At 42.6% G+C, this 22919-nt stretch overlaps 1 protein-coding gene across 2 annotated transcripts in view; it reads right to left on the bottom strand.

The window, feature by feature from the left end:
* Positions 1-22919, bottom strand: part of rg (A kinase anchor protein rugose) — a 346775-nt gene that overhangs the window by 180120 nt on the left and 143736 nt on the right. For both annotated transcript variants that reach the window (XM_055073810.2, XM_050182990.3), the window contains exons 12-29: positions 22669-22811; positions 20623-20731; positions 20150-20308; positions 18107-18275; positions 16901-17043; positions 14558-14655; positions 13276-13368; positions 12734-12842; positions 12216-12297; positions 11605-11728; positions 10381-10573; positions 8404-8733; positions 6449-8067; positions 4855-5008; positions 3533-3713; positions 3066-3214; positions 2397-2501; positions 978-1260 (exon numbers count right to left, since the gene is read on the bottom strand). In XM_055073810.2, coding sequence (XP_054929785.1) covers positions 978-1260; positions 2397-2501; positions 3066-3214; positions 3533-3713; positions 4855-5008; positions 6449-8067; positions 8404-8733; positions 10381-10573; positions 11605-11728; positions 12216-12297; positions 12734-12842; positions 13276-13368; positions 14558-14655; positions 16901-17043; positions 18107-18275; positions 20150-20308; positions 20623-20731; positions 22669-22811 — 4243 coding nt within the window. The remainder of the gene's footprint in view (positions 1-977; positions 1261-2396; positions 2502-3065; positions 3215-3532; positions 3714-4854; positions 5009-6448; positions 8068-8403; positions 8734-10380; positions 10574-11604; positions 11729-12215; positions 12298-12733; positions 12843-13275; positions 13369-14557; positions 14656-16900; positions 17044-18106; positions 18276-20149; positions 20309-20622; positions 20732-22668; positions 22812-22919) is intronic.

Below are 22919 nucleotides of genomic sequence, written 5' to 3'. Positions count from 1 at the left end.
TTTTTAGTACCACATAAATCTACACACAGGGCACACTTCTAGTGATGCACTACAGATAGCCAACAACGTTTATGGAAGGTCTAAAATGTCTTTGGTATGGTATAATACATCTCACAAATCTTTTTTAGCAAGGAGGTTTGACTGTGCCTTCTATAAACTGAGTTATCGGCAACCAAATACACCTACTAGCACACCCACATGGCCTTTTCCTACATTTCTATGTTTTTACTGCACTCAAAGCTGTACACTGAACCTATGCAACATAATTCCTATAACGCACAACCCATTAGCATGCCAAACTTTTGTAGTGGTGTGGCCTCGTGATGGTCATGTGACCTTGTGACCTTCCAATAAGTGCCTGTGACATGCATCTGTGTGTCTTCTTTCAGGTTGTGCCCTTGCCCAGAGAAATAAACTGAAGTGGCATCATTCACTGTTGTGCACTGCTTTCTCTTTTACATGTTTAATTGATGGTTGCAGTCCCGTGACAACAAGCGTCATCGTGAATATCCACATAGGCATCGCACTAGCTGATTGGCGCGTGCTGTTTGCTCGACTGCCCTTGGTGATGTTCACCAGGTGGTTTTGCGCATTTTCCCATGACAACCCGCTGAGCTAGCGGGTGTATAAACTGTTATGACAATTCAAGGAAGCTTTTCTCAATTCCACGAGGCACAGAAAATGCAGCCCAGTGGAAAGTTTAAGTTGGCCCCATGTACAAATGTGCGCAGACTGAATGTAGGCTTATAGCATTGAAGACTATGTTATGACAAATCTTAACAAGTGCCGCACCAACCAAAAGAAGACTAGAAAAAAAAAGAGGATATTTGTTATGGGTACCAAAAGCAGATGGTGTACCACCCTCTATAGTCCCTCCTGATGCTGATGTATGTGAAAAATAAAGAAATAATGCTAAATAGTGGCTGTCTGGTGTATCAGCAAATTCAATGTGCAAAAGGGGGTCAGGAGGCAGTCACCTTGCGCCTGGGACTGAGTAAGGCGCACGGCTGTTGTGCCATCGGAGGGCGGCATGGGGGCCGGATGAGTGACATTTGAAGATGATGAAGGGGGAACCACAGTTGCAGCTCGCTGCTGCTGCTGCTGCTGCGTCTGTGGCTGCTGCGAGCAGCAGGAGGAAGTGGACGAGGAAGAGGAGGAGGACGAAGGGGGCTCCAGGATGTCGCGGTACTTGGACACCATCAGCACGGAGATGAAGTAAACCACAGCCAACGCCAGGAACTGCGCCTGTTTGGTCTCATCCTGTGCAACGGCGACAAGGAGTGAAAGTAGCAGTCAGTGTCATGCTCTTCCAAGGCACTTTTTTGGGGGGCGGAGGTGAGGGGGCGTGTTAGGTGAACCAATGTTCCGTGTTCCCAAGTTGCCTTGCATTGGTAGTCCTTAGGTGCGGAGGACAAATAGAGCTTTAGAATTGACGTAAACACAGTAGTGTTGGGTCATGCATCTGATGGGTCATGCATCTAATGGGCTGCTGCAGTGAAAACAAAAAGCTTTGCGAGAAAAAGATGAACTACTGCTTATAAGAAATGAAAACAATAAGACATATTAAGAAAGGCAAAGCCTAATTTTTTAAAAAGAAAACGTCCTAAAACTTCATTACTTCTTTACCCCAACTTTAGAATGTGCAGGTGGATCATTCACCAACCCTTGCAGAACGCATCTATCTAAGCATACCATGTGTGAGATGATGTAAAACGCTGCTTAGCACAGCTTTAACAAGCCCGTGGATACTGCAATACAAATACAGATAGGCAGACGAATAAACATTTAAGCATTTCCTTGCTGTGCAGGAGATTTTTCATAACCAGGGGCCGCCATTCAGAATCTTCGAACAAGTTTGTGTATGCACTTCTGCCATCTTGAATCATCGATTAAGAGTAATGGGAAACCTTCGGCATGCACACTGATATTTAATTGTTTAGTATGCCAGCCAAAAGCCTAAACCTTTAGGCCTACAAGCCCTCGAACCAACAACCGCTATAAAAAGAGTAGTGATTTATTGTTTGATCTTTTTCATGTGAGTGAGCGAAAGTTATGGCCTACGTCATCATCATTTGTTTCTTACAAATATAATGAGTTAATAAAAAATTGGGTCAGATTTGGTGCTAGGTGAGAGCTGTCAGTTCGATTGCTGCTGCCATGTTAGTTTATGCTAAGCTTTTTGGGTGACCCTATGCCCTAGGCTATTCCTTGATTTTCAGGTCTTCAGTCAACACAAACACAAAACCCATGATTAGGCTTGGGTTCTGCGCACGTGCCCCCTATTTTCATGGGTCCTCCAAGTGCTTATGTCTCCAATTCTAGGCTAGCTATTGTTAGAGAAGCTCTACCCCAACAGCGAGAATCTAGTGCGAATGGTACAAGCAAAGGTGACGTACGTCTCTGTAGATGACAGCTCGCAAACGGTTCACATCCATGTCCTGCAGCAGCTTCTCTGGGTCTCGTATGGGGCTGCTTTGACCGCCAAGATTTTCCACAATGTTCTGCAGAGCATAGCAGGAGAGACACATTCTAGAGCCACAGCAAAAGAAAAAGAAGAGTCTGCAATGACCCCAAGGTAACAAAGTGATGATGACAATGATTAATATGAACACTGCTGGTGAAGTTGATCTTTTGGATGAATCTAACAGCGATCATGACCTAAGCTTGTGTTCACGGGCTCTGATAGAGGTTCCTTGGACAAATAAAAACGGGGGAAGAGAATACTGGAGTGAAAGATACATCAAACAATTGCTCTCACAAAAAAAAAAAAGTACAATTACCCTATTCCTTTATGCTAGAATTTTGAAAAGAAAGATAATAAAATTAAGAACCTAATAAGGCATTCTGTTTTACAATACAAGGGGTAATGAAGCACTCAGTATGGATAAACAAGACAAGAATGCAACATCTTCTGTAAATGGCTGCATTTCCCACCAAAAAGTGCCACTACTCTTCCAACTTTTATGCTGGCTTTCACCAAAGACAGAAGGGCAACTGAATCTGCCACACATTGTGAACAAAAGTATTGCCATCAAACAACCAGCCAGCAAACAGTGTGGACAAACCTTAGCTGATGGCTGCACACCACCGATGAGTGCGTGAATGGGGTTAGGCCGCAGAGGGTCCCTAGTGGTGGGAGTCTGTGGTGTCACAGGTGTCAAGGGACAGCTCCTTTCCCGACATTCCAGGCAGTTGCGAACAGCTGCTGTACAGACTGCAACCAGCACAAACACAGCACAACCTCACCATCATCATCATTCATCATTCATCATCATCATTAGCCTGGTTACGCCCACTGCAGGGCAAAGGCCTCTCCCATACTTCTCCAACTACCCTGGTCATGTACTAATTGTGGCCATGTTGTCTGCAAACTTCTTAATCTCATCCGCCCACCTAACTTTCTGCCGTCCCCTGCTACGCTTCCCTTCCCTTGGAATCACCTCACCATACAATGTGCAAAAGGTAGCATGCAGGTTGATATGTGAGAAACCCTCAGACATGTGCATGTGCAAGAAGCCAACAGCAACCTCACCTAGCCTGAGGCACTGCCTGAGGATGCCTCCACTGGACATGTTCTTCTCAGCCTCTAGGTCTGAGAAGCTCAGGGACGAGGCAAAGACCAGCACATCAGTCATGTAGACCAGCCGCTGGAGGAATGCTACAGCAACCTCGATAGCCATGCCCTGTGTTGGCTCGATCACGTCCAGCTCATGCTGCGTGGGTTAAAGAAAAAGATGCTCAAGGTCCAATAAAGATGAGATGGACATAGTGCAACTCAAGTACGGCTCGGATTCAAACATAACGCTGCATGTAAACGTACTACTACTAAACAGGATAATGAAGTGGAACTGATATAAGCCTGATAAAAAGCAGTAGCGCTGGAAGCTGAAAGTTGCTCATTATACAATATTGTTTATAGAACTAGGCACAGAAATATTGCAAGTAGCATATCAACGATCAAGCCCCATAGGAAAGATTTTAGTGAAAAAGCAGTAGTCATAATAAGCACACAATATACATGTTGTTCATTGACATCTTTCATTCTGATCTGCATTTTGGCAACTCCTTGACAAATCTGGTGACCTTCATTTTTTTTCGGAAATCAGGTTGAAATCAAGGACGCCTAATCAAACTTTATATTTACTACGTTGAAATTGATATCTTGATAAGTCTGTTCATTAAAGAAACCTTCTACTATATTTATTCACAGACATCTCTATACAGTTGTTGAATCACCAATAAAATCTAGCTGAACAGGTTCGATTAACATGTATAAAAATATTTCCTCATATTTTGCAATTTTGAGAGCAAAATTAGGCACTAGAAGCTTTCCGTGAGCACCGAGATCTTGGATAGGCACCACCTTAACTATCCGCAGATAATTTGTTGGATTATATCACATATAAGGTACAACAAGGAAGTGTATCCTATCAAGTACATTTTCCACTCAGTTCTACGGATATTGTGAATGCAGTTAGCTCTTAACTGCAAGTATGGTGCTGAGAAAATGATTATGTTTTAGAGAATTCCACACATTTCATGATGCTATGAGCACACTGTACTTACATAACTGAACAACTTCAATGGTAAGGCATACCAGCAAATACTTCAAGGCATACTACTCTCCTTTTCTATGCACCATGTCAAAACAAAGCTTGAAACAAGGCCATCAGTGCCGAAGCAAATTAAACAAGCATGCAACAGACTCAATAAACAAACAATAGAAACTGAGCCACAAATAGAAACAAGTGCAAGAAACAAAGAACAAATGGCATGCACAGTCAGAGTATCCACTAAGTAATTGTTTTATGATGGCCATTCCAATTTCAGGCAGTGATGAAAGCCACAGCTTACATTCGGGGAAGTTGCAGATGCTAGAAGAGGCAACAGCCCTCCACAGGCAATGATGATGTTGTCAGCCAGCTGAGAGATGAGGTGCACTGTATTAATGACGAAGATGGCATTCTCCCCACTGTTGACAAAGTCTATAACTGTCTTTGTGTTGTGGCTGCAAAAGAAAGAGAAAGACACACAAAGGCTTTTTTTTGGTCATAACTGCACCTTGAAAGAAAGGGTGGGGGGGAGGGGCAGGCTGGAAACTTAAGTAAATAAATTTCTCTGAAATTGGCACATAGGTCCTGAAATCCTAAGGCAGAAGTGTTATTACCTTCATGTTTTTGTTTACAAACCAACAATGTACTTTGAACACAATCAGAGATATAATACTAAGGCTATCACTACAAATAGCACCACTGACAACTGCATTACTTATTAAGGTGCACACTGAAGCCAGTTCTATCTTGTCAATATGACATGATAGCAAAGGAAATGCAAGGCACCTCAGGAGCTCTGCTCTTGAAACTGACAAGTGGAGGCATTAACATTGTGTTCATTTTCAATTATCAGCTACTTCTACAGCCACCGCCACGGTAACTGCTTTTGTCACTGCTCATTATCAAGAGATTATTATGCGCATCCTGCCGACACCAAAGAAGCACAGGCCCATTTTGCCTAGGTTTCTGACCTGCCATGCAGCGAATTTGCCAAAAGGTGAGCTTGTATTTACTCTACTTCCACTCATTAGGCATTCTGCTCTCTTTCAGTCACAATATGCTTTTATTTACTAAGCCTCTTGCTAACTTTATCATTACTGTATGCAGCATATTTACTAGAATTGTGACTACAGCTGATCTGAATTTTGTTTTCTAGCTTATTATTACTTGAACTGCATGCAGCCTGCATTAAATGTACCACAGATTATGTCAAGAATCACCAGATCACTAGATTTGGCAAATGCGTGTACCTAATGTCCTGAAAGTGCAAATGGTTGAACATCAGTCTCAAAAACAAAACTGTTCAGATTGTATCCCTGCCGGTGTGCCCTTGCTCATTTACCATTTATTAAGTTATAATGGCACTTACTCTTGCGATGTTAACATCCTTGGTTACCCACATATATAAGCATCTCTAATATACAGGCTATCATAACCTGTAAAACAAAGTGAATGGCGAAGTGGACTTCACCTAGTAAAGCTCCTTACTGTGGAGAAGCCAGCTTTGATGAGTACCATTTAGCAAGTTATATTTACACACAGGGACAGGTCTTCGCACAGATAAACATGCTTTCAAGTGTAAAAATTTTATCTGATATAATCAACCACAGTGAAAGATGTCACTGTATTGCGTAATGGTTATTTCCAATTGCATTTTAACTACAAGGCTTATTTGACATCAATCTGCTACATCGACTCCGCAACTATGGTGTCTTATTATCGAGCACGAGGTCCACTGATTTCTTGCCATGATAACCACACACTAGGGGGCAAAACACTTGAACATATGCTAAATATCTTGCATGGCCTCAAATGATGAAGGGTACTTCACCACCTCATGCCTCACAGCTGACATCGTTTTTTGTGACGTTAAAATCAATCAATGAGTTACTGACCTGCGCCACACTTGGATGTCTGTCTCGAGGGAGAAAAGGAGGTCAGACAAGAGACGCTGATGGATGGGTGACCAACGAAACTCTGGAATGCGAAACGGCGGACGTGAAGGCCCGGCATTGAACAGCTGCCTCCCACTGGCAGTCGAGCCAGCAGGGGCAATTTCTACAGACTTGGGTCTTGAAGGTGGCACCTTCTCGGCAGCAGCAGCAGTAGCAGAGGATGCGTGTGAAGCACTACGAGCACGACGAATAAGTCCAGCGCTGTTCGCGCAAACATCGTCGTCGTCATCTTCACCCGAGCCTTCTGTAGGAGGCGCATCACTCAGCCCCATCTCAGCCATGTGCTTGCGCTGCCGCTCAACTTGGGCCTCAATGGTGCTGATGCCACTTGCCTCAGCTGCTGCTGTTGTGTCATCTCCCTCCCCATCCAGCAGGTTTGTTTGTGCCATAGTCCGCTTAGCTTCCATGCGTTCATCACCTATGTCATCCCCACCATCGTTGTCTGCTGTGCCTGAGGCAGTGCAGCAGTTTCCATTGCTGTCAATTTCATCTTTGATGTTGCTCACTGTGCTGGCATCATCGGTAACTCCAACACTGGGGTGTATGGGTGATTCTTGAGGCGACGACAACACTTCAGAATCCATGGCTGGTGGTGGCAATGGCACTTCCTCAGTGGGGTTCACAATTGCAGGAAGGTGGCTAACCAATTGTTCAGAGGCCACTATAAGTTTTTGTTGCGTTGGGGGAACAGGACTGTTCCCAGCCGATTCCTCAAGGCTGCTGGCATCTGCACCACCACCACCACTACTCTCAACAGACTTCACAGGAGAGCCAGATGTAGAATGTTCTGATCGGCTGTCACCCTTAACTTCCCATTGCTCAGTTTCGGCGCTCAGTGTCCCATCAGTGGTGTTTGATGGCTCGGCCACAGCTTGTACTGTTGCTGTCTCCAACTTGTCTGCATTTGTTTCTGACAACATTTCGTTGGCTTCTCCTTTTGCAATGTCTCTCTCCGTGCTGTCCATACCATCATCAGGGAGCGCAGAAGTGCCTTCTGAGGTTTCACTTCCATCACCACCCTGGGCATCTTCAAAGACATCACACTCAGCTGATACTTCACCTCCTCCTGCTTCATCTCTATCTGCAGATGTCTCAATCGTGAAAACAGGGTCCTCTTCCTTGCTAGGTTCTAAGACAGCATTCGGTTCTGCACATTCTTCCTTCGCTCTTTCTTCAGTTTTACAATCTGCACTTGCGGTAACTTGGACAGTGTTAACCTGATCTCTCAAGGCAACCGAAGACTCTCTATCTGCCAAGCATGGGTCCTCGGTGAATGTGTCTGGTAGATTTTTTTCAACATGCTCAGGTGAATTCTCCTGAACATCCTTGCCAGAAGACATGTCGCTGGGGTGGGGAACAACATCGGGGGAAGTTCCAGGCTCTCGTGTAGCATTATCTTGGGTGGGTGATGCATCTTCCTCTGCAGGGGTGCGCTTCTCTTCAAGGCTAGACTTGCCAGAGATAGTCTCTTGGACCGGAATCACATCGGGACAGACAACAGTCTGATTTGGCTGCATAACATCCACTGGGCTTTCAGAGATTTCAACAACTGGAACAACCTGCAATACAAATGTTAACAAAATCAGATGCAAGGCAACAGAAGGAATTCACGGTGAGTGGCTCATTACACTCAGTTGTACTTCCCATCATCCTCATCATAATCATCATCATCGCACCCATTCTGTAACTCTAAAAGTTGAACAACCAGTTAGCTGCCCTACGCATTACGTGTCCTGCCAATGGAGCTGACATACAGTACATTTAGAGATGCTCAGTGCTGAAGCTTGATACTGAATATGACGCAAGATAACTTCTGAGGCTGGGAATTAAACAAAAGCGACTCTTGTTATATTTGTGCGAGTACAGCAAATAAACATATAAGTGGCCTTGCTCACATCATCTGACGGCACAGGGTCTGGCAGCTGACTTGGTGTGGACGGTACGATGGACGGGAAAGTCACAGTCCCCCTGGTGGCTTCTTCCTCCTCTTCCCCCAGCCCTTCCCTGACCTGCACAATGTCTGGTCTGGTGGCCACAGTTTGGTCATCAGATACCCTGCGAGCAACAGGGAGATCTGACTCTGGTGGTGGACACCGGTCAAGGCCCGAAATGGTGCTAATTGGTCGCTTGCGACGCACAGCAGGGTCAGTGATATGGTCCACACGTCGCTGGTCAAAGTGTTCATACATCTGAGCAAAATGCAGCTTGTACTCTTCCAGAGACACCTGCAGGATAAAACAATTTCAGGTCCTGAATGAACCAGTTCTGAATGTACTTGTCTTTATCATAGCTAAGAATATTAAAAAAATTAAGTTGTGGTGTTTCACATGTTAAAATCACGATCTGATTATGAGGAACACCGTAGTGGGGGACTACGGAAATTTGGACCACCTGGGGTTCTTTAACGTACACCTAAATCTAATCACATGGGTGTTTTCGCATTTTGCCGCTATCGAAATGCGACCGCGGCAGCCAGGATTCGATCTCGCAAGCTCGTGCTTAGCAGCCCAACACTATAGCCACTAGGCGCTAAGAGTATCAACTAAGTATGTCTTCAACCAACCAATAAGGTGGATTTGTTTCAACGAGGACTGCCAGCAACAATGACAGTCAACAGCTTCTCACCATGCCCTGTGGCACTTTAGCCCTAAACCTACGCAGACTCTCACGTTGGATATTGAAGAACCACTTTCTAGAAATGCTCACCTCTGAGAAATATACTGCTTAGTACAGTGACTATCCAAATAAAGACAAGGTTCTTAATTGAACTATCTGGCTTGCTCTCTTTGCAGTCTAGTCTGTTTTTCCTACTCAACTGGTGGCTGCAGACAAGAACGTGAACAAATTAGAGCTGGGCAATTCATCAATTAACTTTCCACTTAATCAATGCTCTAATCACAATTATTATAATAAAAAATAATCGGTTAAGGTCATATGAGTAAAATCAGGCAAGAGTCGGCACCAACGCTGCTGCTTCTCTTTCTCAACAGCACGGAAGGAGTGGCAGATTGAGCTATAATCTTCCAACTAAGACGATGCCCACGTGCGCTGCACTCTCAGCGGGCACAGAAACAAATGCAGTCTCTGCTGTAGCCGCTAATACAGGCTTTGAATAAAAACAGCGGAAATGCTAACAAGGCTCGCACATTCTGTGATGAGATTGTCAGCGACACTAACAAGTTCTTCGGGCTCTTTTTTGACGGACAAGGTTAACTAGCATTGGTTGTTCATTCTTTCTCGTGTTTAGTTTTTGTATGTGCTGCCGAAGAATGGATAGGTTCCAACTCGCCTACTTTTCAATCCTTCCAAGATTAACAAGCTTCTCCGACTTTGCAGCTGGGCTTATGACTGTGTATGAGTGTGTTTGACATGCTTGATGTTCCCACTAGCTGAGTCTGTCATTGACATGATAATAAAGGCCACTGTTGTAAATTTGTAGCAAATTTTTCTCCAGAGTTTATGCACATAAAGCACCAGTTTTGATTATGTTAGCTCACATATATATGTAATTATTAAAATCTGGTTAATAAATTATTTAAATGATTAATTAGTTCTAATTATTTATTATAATATTTTATTCAATGTCTATCATTACAACAAATAAAGGCAAGTTCCTAGTAAGAAGCTGTATGTTGTGCCTTGTGCTTACTTGCCTGTATGCAGCCAAGGACGACAGCACAGAGTGAGTGTCAACTTGCTAGCAAGCATGCATGGTTCGAGAAGTAAGGCCAAGGAGAAAAAATCGAAAACATTCGGCACCAGTTAAAGTATAAGGAAAGTTAAATGCTTTTAAGAATGCCGAAAAACTATCACATAAAGGCAACACTATGCAGAAGAATATAGTATCCAAAAAAGAGCCGTATGCAACTGACCTTGGAATGAACGATAGCCAGTGTGTCGACCCAAACTCTCCATCCTCCATACTCGTACTTGATGGCGTGATGGAGAAGCATGCGGAATAGGGAGTAGACCATATCCGAGATCTTCTGCTCCTCCCCGTTGCGTGGATGAATGTATGCCATGGCCACCAGCCACTCTTGCCACACGGACATTTGAAGCACTGTCCTGAAAGTTCACGCAAAACAATCCCACGCCATTACGCCATCTGGCAAGTTAGTGACTTCGTTCTAATGTAACTGTAACACTTCGCAGGAATTTCAGGAGCAGCACAATGCTGTCAAGGCACAAATGAGCACTCTTCCAGCAGGCACCAGGAAAAAGCAACACCACAAGCAAGTAATCTTACTTTGAAGATAATATAGATAAACTCCACACGGGATGTGCACATTATCCAGCTTCAGAACCCTTCTTTGCTATGATACAAGGAGATCAAGCCTATATTTCTCCATGTATTCTTTTTTTATTTTCACGATACTGCGGACATATGTCCAAGCAGGAGAGAGTTACAACATAAGTACACACAACCAAAAATGAAGATAGAAAAATTCACAAGGGTCATAAACAGAAGTAATGGTACAGTCAACAAAATACGTCACATGCTCAGTTGCAAACAATGGGAATTTCCGGGTAAGGCGTTCCAATAACTACTTGTTCTCAGGAGAAATTAATATTTAAATTTACATTTATTGGCACTTAATCAGTGGTTGAACATTTCAGCTTGAAACACACCACTCAGAGGTACAGTATGTTTATCATTGTGGTTTTTGAACATAAAAAATGTTATGGGCTGTAAAATTATTTTGTTCATGTGGATATTTCCTTGGGGCATATGGAGAACTGCATAATACTTCCATGTGCCCTTTCTTTATGTGATTATATTTTTACACCTTGAGAACACTGGTCTCTCACAGGTTTTCAGATCTTGTAAATGTGTTGAAAGCCAAATGCCTGACCAATGATAGCATATTGCAAAAAGAGCAAGATGCAGGATGAATTCTGCTCTTGTTGGTCCTTAAGTTTAGCATTATTGCGCTAAGCACCAATTGTGTCACGCTGTCTTTGAAAACTTTATTAGCATCCCTTCAGTGACATAGAATGCTACAGAAAGCCACTGCACGAGGACCTGCTTAACACTCAAGTAAAAAATAAGCAGGTGACTTATTGTCCAGCCACCACATACAGTAACTTCGTCTTACCTTCTGTTTTCCCTGTTGTTGTTACACAGCAGAGTCATATCAGACAGGAAGAGCTTCTTCACCTCAATCAACTCCTCGCATGGCTTTGACTGACGGATTAGTGTAGCCACAACCTTCAAGATCACTGCATTGGAAAATGAAGCAATGTTCTCAGAAGGGCAGAAAAGCAAAGTAAAGCAGTTAGTTTAAAAAGTATGTTTAGCTGTACAATAGAAAAGCTGGCTTTCTTTACTTCATAACTATAGAAGCCAATTTACTCGCACATGCCAAAATAATTAACTCAGTGTCACTACACAAATCACCTAGTGATTATCACATCCTGTGGCAGTTATTAGGTGATTGACATAAGATGGTTGCCACAGTTTTCACTAGCATGCTCTGCTGCTGGCTTGGCACTATAATTTACTCATCGGTTGCTTGCCACATTTTCTTCTTTAAAGAAAAGGTGCTCCACGATGAAGTATTTCTAGCTGTCTGTTAAGGCAATGCAGCCAGAATTAAAAAGATTTTGAAAGGCTCCATGCCAGGGTGTCATATGAAAAAGTGGCAAACCTGACAGTCATTCTTAATGTAGGAAGTACTGTCCAGAAACAAGTAAGCAGCCAACTAACTTGGGTTTTCCAGCCGGTAGTGAGACTCTGGCTCTGAGTGCTTGGTGTACAGGATCTGGTTGGATATGTGCTCCGTCAGCATCTGCACAAAAAAAGATCAACAAAACACCAAAGTGACACAACATTACACATACAAGAAAATTACAGCATCAAAAGTGCACATTCATATTCGTAGGTCCATGTAGTCCCAATGTATGCAAATGTTGCAACTGAAGGTGTCATTCTCGCACTGAATCACTGTCATTCTTGCCCTGAATCGCAGAAACCTACACACATTCTTTTTTATATGTTCTAAAAGAGAAACTAAATACCAATGAAAGTTTAAAATTCTGCCTGGGTATTGATGCTGATTTTCCACAAGCAATTCGTCTCAATGACTTCTAGAGAAGATTGTTTTGTGAAACCAAAGTGCCAGTCACTATGCAGCTTGTGCAAGTGCCAACATCGAGTAAACTGGTTCAACCAGAAAGGTGAAATATCTTCAAGTATGCATGCACGCCTAAATGCCTAGCACTTGCCTCGTAAAGGGCGTTGTAAGTGGCCATGGTCAGATGGTCAGAGTGCAACAGTAGCCGTTCTGCCAGCAGCATGTACAGGTTGTGCGGAGTCATCACGTCGTGCTTCCGCCTGAAAAGCCAGGGGCACATTTCAACACCAGCCAATTTCCTTTAAGTTTTCTGGTCAGGGTGGTGAACAGTACCTGGATATTTAGGTACACTGTGTCTTAAGTTTATGCAAGTGAAGTATATGCTCGAAAAGCCTCAGAAAACCATGAGGGCCCCTTGACCTAAGATAGGTTGCATCGGGTCAATGCGCCTTCATAAGATGCAATGCAGGTAATGTCTTTGCATTGGAGGTGAGTTGGCCTAATGTAACCTAACCTAAAGTACAGCAGGTCGTTTGAGCACAGAAAAGATTGTCTAAAGTCAAGCATCTTTTTTACCTGAGCTGGTCAGGTGGTGGCTGGCTGAGGTCCCACAAGGCCAAGTACTCCCCAAGGCCTCAGAACCCATATGACCAAGCGATAAAACTCTACACAAAATCGATATTGCTATCTTACTTGTGCGTGCTTCTGCTGAGGAAGTAGCCGAGCAGCTTCAGAGCCTGGAGTCGTATACTCTCATTTGTTGAGCCCAAAAGTTTGAAGATTGCCCTAAAAATAAATCAATGACACCACTGTAATGTTGGCCCCAACAAACATACAAGAGAAGTTAGCGTCAACAAAATTGAAAAGGTGCTGCCTTTTTTTTTCTTCCCCAGAACAGTTGGGATAACATCCCTTCAGGTTAATGGTAAGAGAGTAAAAGTGCACTGAATGTAGCACCACATTTTACGTTTTTTGCCTACTCACAAACAATAAACATTTTTGGTAACAATAGGTATAATAGATATAGCAGGCTTACTAAAATGCTTTGTTGAGCATACATAAAATCTAGGCACACCTTCTACAGGGGAGCCAGGTGAGTGTAGTCATTAAACAGGCAGTATAATTTGCTAATGTGCCAAGCAAGTGCACTTGTTAAACCGTTCTGTCTTTTTTTTTTTTCTTAATAAGGACTACTACAAAATTCAAGCTTGCAGTGAAGGCATGGGCTACAAATGACTTGACGCTTTCAGCGACAATAAAGCCAATATTCAACACATTTTCAGCATGGTGTTGCCCAGTGTGATGGTGTCCGTATTGTGCAGTACAAAGACCACACTTTAATAAATGATGTAACTTGCTCCCATGTTGTTACTCATTAAAGTAGCGACACTACATACCACATTTTGGCCATGATAACAGTGCAGCTATCACGCTGTGTGCAGGATGAAAACATGTGGACTCTGCTGTTACTCCCATAGCCTGAAAAACCACAGCAACGCCTCTTCCCACACCACTACGGCAGCCATCATCATGGCCATGCCACATGGAATAAAAGACATCAAGTGGCAGCTTCAAAATAAAGAAACATTTCAAGCTTCTCTATTTCTTTTATGTGCAGTTAGGGAAGAGGCTAAGTGCTTTTTTAGAATGTTGTTCCAATTAAATAATCTTAATAATATGCTGATTAGCATCCAATGTTTTTAAAGCCTTGCTTTTAAGGAATAAATGCACTACTCTTGAGCAACGTTTGCTCATTTGGACAGCAAATAACACCCGATTCTTGTAGCACAATTTCAGCCCCTATTCCCAAAGCACTGCCTGTGCTACACTGTACTTTGTGCAGATGTTCGTAAAGACTGTTTCCGGAGGCCTATTGTTTAATTCTCCTATGCATCTCAGGTGAATATCGTTACACACCACATGCTGCAACAGGGTTACTCAATGATGCTAGTCTGAAAAGAGCAGGTCCTCTTACCTCACACCATTCTTACAGTCAAATGCTGGAACCATAGATGCCGGATGCTCAGCCATCAGGTTCATAAGCATTTGGAGTACGTCATGAAGGTTTTCATCCTGCAAGCATAATTTTTTTTCCTTCCTGAGCTCACAATGACCAACATGCTAATGCGTAAACATTCGAGTGCAACAAATTTTTTTTTTTTTTTTATGCAGTGAAAGACAGCCAGCAAGGCACTATAAAGGATGTTCCAGCTATCATCCACCTTGTTTAAAAATACATGGACCATTCTATGTAAGACCAAGTGCATGTCATTTAGAGTCTTGTTGCGAAACCAGCAGTAATTTCTATCAATGGCATTCAATTAGTAAACAAAAACAGTTAGCTAAATTTTTAACTCTTTCAGGGTCAATGACGTAGATATATGGCACCACGAACAAGTCCAAAATGGTCGATGCCATATAATTACAGTGCCATCTGTACATTTAAAAAGCGTACCAATTTCCTAATTTTTTGTTTCCTGGCATGTGCTGCCACTATGCAGGAATACAGGGAATATTTTTCTCGCACCTCGCTCTCTCGGTTTTCGCTGCATGGTTTTAGAGCTAGTATGTTTGCTCCGGCGTGTCTATATACTACCGCTTGCGAATTGGTATGCACGTGGGTGGGCGGCGGTTAGTTTGAGTTTTGTTCTGCAGACAATTTCGGCTTCTTGCCCTCGCAAAACTGATAGCTATCTCGTTACTAATCGCTCAATGGGTGACCGCCTGTTAAACGCTCGTTTATTGCTCACAGGGGTGTGCATACGAAGGATGCCGCCGTGCATGTTTCCTTTTTTTCTTTTTTTGAGACTTGTGAAAGCTAATCGCCTCTGGTTGGTGATAAGATGAAGATTAGCAGAAGCTTGTCACACATTTTGCTTTTTTGATGACAATTCAACCACACAGTTTTCTTGAGTGCGCTCACCTACGCAGTTCGATTGCGCTATGGACATAAATATTAGTGTAAGAGCAGGAACATTTGAGACCTGTGAAATATTCTCGTGTGCACATATTCTAAACCTTGAACTATGCATATAACAATGCATCAAATTTTTAATTCTTATAAGTTTATTTTCTTTTTTATTGTTGTTATTCATGAATATATATATATATATATATACATATCTTTATATATACATATACATATATATACCAACACAAAATGTTTTTCTCACTTCACGGTCACCCTAGAAAAATTACGGTAAATATTTTGTTCGAAAAGGGGTTCCTCTGAAGAATTTCAATCTGCAATTAAAGAAATCGACCCTGGGCGGTCACATACAGCGAGAAAAATCGACCTTGCAAGGGTTAATTGTTGCTCTAATTGTGAAATGCCACTTATGTGGTTGCAGAGAATCATAAGAGACATAAAAATTAGGTGTCTACAGCAAGGTAGACATTGTGCATTCACTTTTTCCAGCAAATACCGAAAGCCCGCGAAATATGAAAAATACCACACATAGCAGCGCCATCAAACAGTACCAGTGGGAAAGCAAGCTGTCCATCACAGGCTTGCTGTCCAGGGCAGTGCACTTCCTTGATCTTGATATGCAATAATTGCTGCCAGCTGTTCATGTGCCGTGGAAAGAACATGCCTGTTGTTATCACCGCTGTTTGGCCCAGTAACAATGAACAGCTTGCTTTCTCACTGAGACTGCTTGATGGCACTGTTATCCCATGCAAATGAATGCACAGTCATATGGTGCTTTTCATATTTCGTGGGTGTTCTCTATTTGCCGGAAAAAGTAAACATGCGAAGTGTAGCTTCACACAGCAACAAATCTTATTTAAACAAATTCAGTGTTTGCGTAATAAGAGCAAAGAGCATTTCACTTGCGTATGAGTGCAGATCAGCCTCAAGTTAAAGCATTCTCTTATACCGCGAGTGTCCCAGTTAATTTAGCCTAATTGTTCAACAAAAAAAAAAGCATTAAAAGAACACAGTGAAAGATACAATTGTAACCCCTATGGTGTTCAACTGTCGCTGATCTTGCACTGTGTTTCTTTGAATTTTTTTTTCGTTGGACAGCTTGGCTAATGTTAGCTGGAATACTCTTCATAATCTGCTAATGTGTCACGTACACAATACTTTCACAACAGATACAAGCCTCATCAGTGCCTTTGCCACAGCACATATGAGTTATTGTAAAGCACAAACGAAATGGTTGGGATCTCTATCAGAGTACTTCATGCACCGTGACATCATTTCCAAGATTTTAGGTATGCAATATTTTCACAAGAGAAACGAATCATCAACACGCCTGGCGTACCACATACGAGTTATTATAAAGCCTGAATGGAATGCTGGGGGTCGGGGTACCTCGTGCACAGTGGTAAGGTAGTTAAGGATGCTCTGTAGTTCATCCTCTTTGACGCCATTGCCTTTGAGGATTAGCTGTTTGAGGAAGATCAGCATGTAGGCTCGGATTGCCAGGATGTCATTCTGGTTTGGACGGGGACCATCTGGGGAAGGGGAAGAGATCAGGCAATATTAGAATATCATGCGTGATAGAAGTAAGTGTTCCAGTCAGGACAGGTTTAGTTTGAAGGCATGTTATTCAGAACCACATACAAATAAAAAAATGTACAAGACAAAATAAAGATGTGCTTATACCAAGTGCTTTAACAAAGACTCAGTAATTCTTAAAATCAGTGAAGCAGAAATGAACAGTTTATGTTTTCATGAACACACTGTTCTTACCAGAAGATATCAGAAAATATGTGACTATCATTGATGACCTTTATATTTTAATAAAAAAAGTATACTAATATTTTACATATGCGCTTCAGGAATCATGTCATAGTTGAAGAATTGAAGCCGGAGCATATTCAGTTAGTAATAAGTTGAGACTAGTGCTAGTGGTTGCAGTTTCGATTGAGCCAGCTATCTTCAGACCTTCATTTGCTATTTCTTCTACGGTCACTGGGTCCTGTGCTAATTATTTTTTAGCAGTTGAATCCACATTATGTGGTCGTTCCCAGTGGAAAACAACACAAATCACGAAGTAATACTGAGCAGTGGGAGGCCATGTTGCTCAGCTTCGACCCTGACCTGCTGGTCAAGGTCATCAAGAGAGCTGAAGCAGGCCAGGCCCAGGGGCTCGTGGCTGCCTAACCACAAGGTCACCCGTCAATACCTTGTTTTCCAATAAAGTCTTTACTCACTAACTCACTCACTAGCAATTGGATAATTTCATTAGTATGAAAGAAGGTATGCTCCTCAGCTGGAACCCTAACTATCCACTCTAATGAGTTGACTACCTCCATAAAGTGCAGGTGAAAAAAGGCATCAACACAATCATGCAATCCTGATAACTTGTGCCATGCCATGATGTGATGCCATTTGGCATCAAAAATTGATGTTTCTGCAAGCCTCGCGGGCTTTCATCTTAATGTTAAATGGATATGTATAATTCCAGGGTATCTCAGAATTGAATGTACCAATGTTCAACTGCATGCACATAAATAGACACAACAGTGACACAGGATTAGGTATCAAGCAAAGAAAGAAGCCCAGGTTGCTGACCGAGGCCTTTGGGGGTGATGCCACTCTTGTTGCGGGGGTTCACGACCCAGTAGTAATACTTGAGCGTGTGCATGGTCTGCAGGACGGTGCTCACACGCCGAACATTGTTGTAGATCTGTGTGTCCCCCAGGAACTCAGTAGCCAGGTATGCGTACAGCTTGGTTTGCACCTGGAAGAGAGACTGATATGAAGGCACCGTGCACCTACACCTATGCTGGTATGCGACACCTCCATTTCTTCACCCTACCTCCTGCCCTGCCGACAGCTGCCCTTCTATCACCATTAGTGTGATGGTAATGCTGCTTTTGGGCAGTACAGAAACTTAGTCTGAATTACTTTGGCTGAAGCAAAACAACCGAACTGCACTTAGAAATATGTTCATGGGGATTTAGAACATCCAAACTTAGTTTTACACCTTTTCCTACCACTAGGAGAGATTTGTGGGCTTACTGTGAAAAACTGAAATGGGTGCCTAATGCAAAAAAATTTATTTGCATTCACACATTTTCGAAACTCGGAATTCTTAGCCTAACTGTTCCACATCTTATGACAGCACGTAAAACAGCAACTACTGCAAAGATGACAGCTGCAGTTCTTGCACCTCAATCAATGCATCTATGAGAGTTTCTTGGAGTGTTCCCGCTTTTTGGAAACTCTGTGTGCAGAGCATTTCTTTCCCAATTCACAGATGGCGGCATGTTGAAATGTTCTTGTCAGTGACAACACATGACATCATAATCGTGGATGCTCTTGTATAAGCATCCCATTCGGATTTAGGAGCTCAGATTCAGCATATCGCGAAATCGAAACAACAATCTACACTCTATTTCCTACACAGCAGGCCACGTTACAAAGGCTATAGAGACTTCTCTAACTGCTCACATCCATGCCAAAAAATAGCGCACCACATATCAAAGATAATTATGAAGGGATGCACCATATAATTCAATGTAAAATGGACTCGTACTTTTATGCCGCAAAATATGTCATACTTATTACATGAAAGGTACCGGAGATCGGAACCTAGGTGTACCTCCGAACGAGTGGAGCAACATGTTTCTGTGACCAGCAGCGACAGCGCATCACCTGCGCTCGCGACCAAGGTATAGTACTTTGCCTATACTGGAAGCACAAATGTGCACAAGTCATACGTGATTCGGCGTAAACTTATCTCTACAATCTGTGGTTGTAATAAATGAAGTAGGTCTTCTCTAGAAGACACTGCAGATAAAAAGCAACCACCCTGCAAAAGGTGCACAGTGACACCTCTGTGACCACGCTACTTGTGTAGCTCCTGCAGCATTGCCTGCTATGTATGAAACAAGGTATAGAAGGGTTTAAAATAGCCTCACAGGACCCAAGAAGCATTGCATATAAGGAGGGAATCATAAACAGGGCTCTGCACCTTCCAACAAATTCAATGGTATCCACAGGACACTTACCCATAGAAATTTTGAGCAATTCATCCTACAGAAACTCAGAATTCTAGGTGCATTATTTCCATTGATTTGGCCAATCAAGTGTATTTTTATTTTTCACCTAGAATAACTTGACAACCTTTGTTAATGTGATGTAGGCCTTCATGTGAACATACTGGGCTGCATTGCTGGCAGGACATGACCCTAGAGACATTCAGTGAATATACAAAGACTGCACAATACTACTGTTGTCACCGCATATATTTTGCTTTTTCTGAGTGAGCACTTAAGCACAGCTCTCGTTCAAAGTTTGTAAACAATGGGGCTGTATAAAGTAAGAAATCTTTGAATTGATCCTCGCTATAAAGTGATTGAACGAGAACAATCAATCGTATTTGTCCTAAGTGAACTGAAAAAAAGAGAAGAAAAGAAAGAGCAACCTTACCGTACCTTAGCAACCTTACTAATCTGCACAAAGTTGTCTCTCAGTCTGCACTATCTGCTGATGCAGACATATATGAGAGTATGTGCTAGCATGTTTAAAGGTGCAGTAGTTTCCTATCAAGAGATGTAGAAAAGCTGTGCTGGTATACAGCCTGTGAGCAAAGAACGAAAGGACACTTACAGCTGTCGGTGTGTAGATCCACAGAGCTGGGTTGAAGAGAATGTGGTCCAGGAGGTGCTTGAGCAGCAGCTCCCCATTGCTGCTGTACACCGTCAGCAAGTGCTTGGTCAGCGAGAGGAAGGAGTGCAGAACCTCGTCTGTTATGTGGTCCCGAGATGCCTGCAAATGTAGTTCACCTATCTGTCACTGCCTGCTAAAGTAGTATCAATGCTTGGAATGGCCAGCATAGTATATGCTGGACAAAACAGAAGTCCTGGGACAAGACACAAAGACAAGGAGCAGGCATATGCTGGTTTGTTGCTGAATGTTGCAGCTCAAAGAATATATATACACACAGAAGCACTGTGCCTGTTGCATCATGTAAGAGAGAGTAAAATCTTAAAAATGTTACAAACAATGCATGTGCTTAACCATTTGGGACTACATCTTAAGATGGGGAAAAATGATGTAGTATGAGCGCAGACTCAACATACCCTCTGTAGCTGGTAGCTCATGACTAGGAAGCCCTTGTTCTGGATCATGTGCTGCTGCACAGTGTTGCTGCTTTCGCACATCTCGCAGATGAAGCCAATCAGCGTTGCACTGCAAAAAAACGTCCCAAAGTGCTTCAGATACCAGAGGGCCATCCAGGTTGCAGTTTACACATTCATTGAACACATTTTTTTTTTCTTGAAGCTCTGATTTCTGGGCAGCATGGCCCACAGTCGGATCATTTGCCACATGACTTGGTTGTACTGCAGTCCATTAGTGGTGCAGTTGCAGACCATGGCAATTCAGCGCACCTGAAGGTTCGTCATGCCTACAGCAGGCAATTCAGTACTTCTATTAATTTCACTTCCATTGATTTTCATGAATGATAGCAACTTACAAACTATAACAGACACCTAGATACTCGCAGCCACACAGCAGGAGTACCCGGCAAAAACCAGTGGCAGAACAGTGAACTAGTTAAGATACCACAAGAGCCAAAAAGCTTACGTGGCCACCACATAATGCACCTGCATGCCTTTTTGTTTCCCTAAAGCATTTGAGCTCCCATATGCAATGGTGATCCCTCATTTACTGAACAGGCCAACTAGTGGACTCGGGAGCAGAGAAAGAACAATACATTCTTGTCTAAGGTGGTGAAATGCCACTGGCAGTAAGTTTCATTATGCAACTAGAGCACAAGAAAAGTTGTGTAAGATTCTTTCACTTTATGTAGATGCACTGCAGTGCAAAAGATCTGTTAAATATGTCAAAAATAACTTAACTGTTGGAGTATGGTCTCATTTGCTACACTTAATATGTGAGGAACAGCACTTCTTGCCATCCAGCAGACAAATGTAGGAAAACAAAAAAGAAGCGAATAGCCTCAATAGAATAGCGTCAATAGAAGCTCAGAAAGGTAGGATGGTATCTGCAAAGTAAGACTAAGACACGTGGAAAATATAACATAAAATGTTAAATTATTATTTTTTCAATAACGAGCACTTCAAATATAATTGAATGTGGCACTTCACGTATCTATTGCTGGTTGAGTAAGTCGCACAATTCATTCAGTACAGTAATGAAAGTTTGGCAGAAATAGACAACTGTAATTGCTAACCATCGCACAACGTGCGGCAGTGACAGCATATTGACTACCTTTCGGTTTTCTTGGCAATACACACTCAAATATATAAAATGGCATGAATCTAAGTAAATACACAATAAAACAGAATGGTGATCACTTGTCTTTATTCTGTAGGCATCATGCTGTCTTTCGTTTTAACTGAATTTGTGCATTCTTCTGTATACATTGATATTTTTATTTAGGTAAAAAAAAAATACATGAACAAATAAATAAGACGTTGTTGCTTCCATGAATCGGAACCAACAACTATACCAAAAATATATGTTACAATAAGTGCAATGTCCAGATTGCTTAAACCCTTCCATGTTAATTTCTTTTACTGTTTCACATTATGCTCGTCCATGCAAATACACATGCACACTCACTGCAAAGAGGACATACGTCGAATTCTTGCTTTCTGACTTTGAAACATGGAAGCATTCAGTACAGCATATAATTTTTTCAGGGCTACTGGTAAATGGCAAATTTCAATAAATCGAAAAAGGGAGCTACCTTGTTTCCTTGACTATCACCAGATGCACTTAAAAATTGATTAGTATTCTTTCTTTTGTATTCCGGAAGTGTACTAAGATATTAATGCACAATTAGATCCTTGTCTGCAATACACACAATCCTTGACTTTGATGAGTACTCGTGCTGCCTGCGATTACAAGGTACACTGCTCATTTTGACTCGCAGATACGCACTTCCATGCACATACATGCACATACACGTGGTGCAAAAACCTTGAGTTTTTAAACATGCATAAGAACATCAGCACATGGGCCCTTTTGAATTCTTCCTCTGTTAGAATCTGGCTGCAGCAGCCAGGACTCGAATCCGCGACCTCATGCTGACCAGCAGAATGCCATAGCCTTTGAGTCACCTTGGAGTATAAGGAAGGAAAGCACCAACTAGCTCATACCAGATACTGGGCCTGCGGGGTTCCTGCAGAGGCACCAAGCCCATGGGCAGGTCCAGCTGGCCGAGAAGCGGAAAGAGCACCTGGATGCCTCCAATCGAGTTGAGAGTGCTGTGGATGGAGTATGTGGTCACTGCCTTCACGTCCTGCGTGAAAGGACCGTGGGAATGAGCATCACTCTTCAGACATACAGACGTCACAGTTCGAGCTTTAGTTTCCTTTCCTGCTTACCATGACAGAAAAAGAAATGCTGA

Source organism: Dermacentor andersoni, chromosome 4, assembly GCF_023375885.2.
Source record: "Dermacentor andersoni chromosome 4, qqDerAnde1_hic_scaffold, whole genome shotgun sequence".
Lineage (NCBI taxonomy): Eukaryota > Metazoa > Arthropoda > Arachnida > Ixodida > Ixodidae > Dermacentor > Dermacentor andersoni.
The sequence above is the reverse complement of the archived record's forward strand: the minus strand, read 5'-3'. Positions and strand labels throughout refer to the sequence as shown.